A 1,406-nucleotide genomic window follows, 5' to 3' on the forward strand; every position below is an offset into this window, starting at 1 on the left:
GCTTCTCATCTGCCTTTCTGTTTCCTTCACCCCGTGCCCCCCTGCCTCCTCCAGTCCCACTCCTCAGGTCTGCTTTGGCCTGAAGCTCTCCATGGTTTCCCTGGGCCTGTCGAGGAACTGTGTCCTCTGCAGCTCAGCCTGACTGGTGACCATGTTGTTCCAGGAGGTGCCCAAGGGTCAGTCTGAGGAGGACATGGTGGGCCGGCCCCTGCCCCACCTGGGCGCATCCATGCAGGCCTGCGGGGAGGCCGTGTATTGTGACGACATCCCTCGCTATCAGAATGAGCTGTCCCTCCGGCTGGTCACCAGCACCCGGGCCCACGCCAAGATCAAGTGAGTAAAGTAAATACACCCAGGAGGAGGGTGCTGGGAGCACCCTGCCGTGCACTGGAGATGCCGACATAACGAGGCCCCTCCAGGGTCTCTGGGCCTAGAGAGGAACAGGGGGATCATCTTAAAGCCAGTTTGGAGAGGAGCAGGAGAGGTTCGGGGCTCCGGGGTGCCTGAGATGGGGAGGGGATGACATCAGGGAGGTAGGCAGGGGCCGGCTGGGAAAGTGCTGAACAGGGAGACTACACTTGGCCCTGGGCAAGCAATGGGAGCTGCTGAAGACCTTCAACAGGACCAGGTTAGATCTGCGCTTTGGATACTGGGCTAAACTTCAAGGCAAAATTTCAGGAGAACTTGAGTCAGCGCTAAAAGTAAGAACGTGGGCTCAGAGTCTGACGGACCTGAGATTGAATCCCTGTCCCAGGGCTTAGCAACTGTGACCTGACCTGTGCACTTCAGCTCTCAGTTTCCCCATATGTAATAGGATGTTTTTGTAAGGATCAGACAGAGTTTCCACAAAGGACCTAGCAGAGGACAGTCGCTTGTACCTATTTGTTGCACTTTGAGAGCCTAAAGGAAGAATTGCCACCTCTATAATAGTGATGATACCTAACACTCACATGGCGCTTATGTTTGCTGCAGCCTGGTTTAAAGCATTTTACACATATTGGCTCATTTATTCCTCACAGCAACCCTATAGACAGGTCCTATTATTATCCTCATGTTCCAGAGGAGGAAACTGAGGCACGAGCAGGGTCAGTTACTTGCCCCAGGCCACACAGTTCATAGGCGGAGCTGGAGTTTGAAGCCAGGCAGCATTAGCACCTGGCTGTGCTGCCCCCGGATGCTCAGGCCTGAGGCTGAGCTTGATTTCCTGGTGGGCGTTAGACGCCTGCCCCGCTGAGCCGAGCAGCTGGGGAACCTTCCCTTGGGCCCTGCCACTGCGTGGATACGGATCGGATCTCCTTACCATTGGCCTTCCCTCTGCTGCTGCTCCTAGCCTGGAGACAGGCTCCAGGAATGGTGGCCTGGACCCAGATAAAACCTAACAGATAAATCAACTCTTCCAGGTCCCC

The 1,406-nt window shown here is 55.6% G+C and overlaps 1 protein-coding gene across 1 annotated transcript in view; it reads left to right on the plus strand.

Moving 5' to 3' along the window:
- Window positions 1-131: 131 nt before the first annotated feature.
- LOC124239681 (xanthine dehydrogenase/oxidase-like) overlaps window positions 132-1,406 on the plus strand; it is a 14,854-nt gene continuing 13,579 nt past the window's right edge. The window contains exon 1 of the mRNA XM_046661842.1: window positions 132-333. Coding sequence (XP_046517798.1) covers window positions 152-333 — 182 coding nt within the window. The 5' untranslated portion in view covers window positions 132-151. The remainder of the gene's footprint in view (window positions 334-1,406) is intronic.

Source organism: Equus quagga, chromosome 5, assembly GCF_021613505.1.
Source record: "Equus quagga isolate Etosha38 chromosome 5, UCLA_HA_Equagga_1.0, whole genome shotgun sequence".
Lineage (NCBI taxonomy): Eukaryota > Metazoa > Chordata > Mammalia > Perissodactyla > Equidae > Equus > Equus quagga.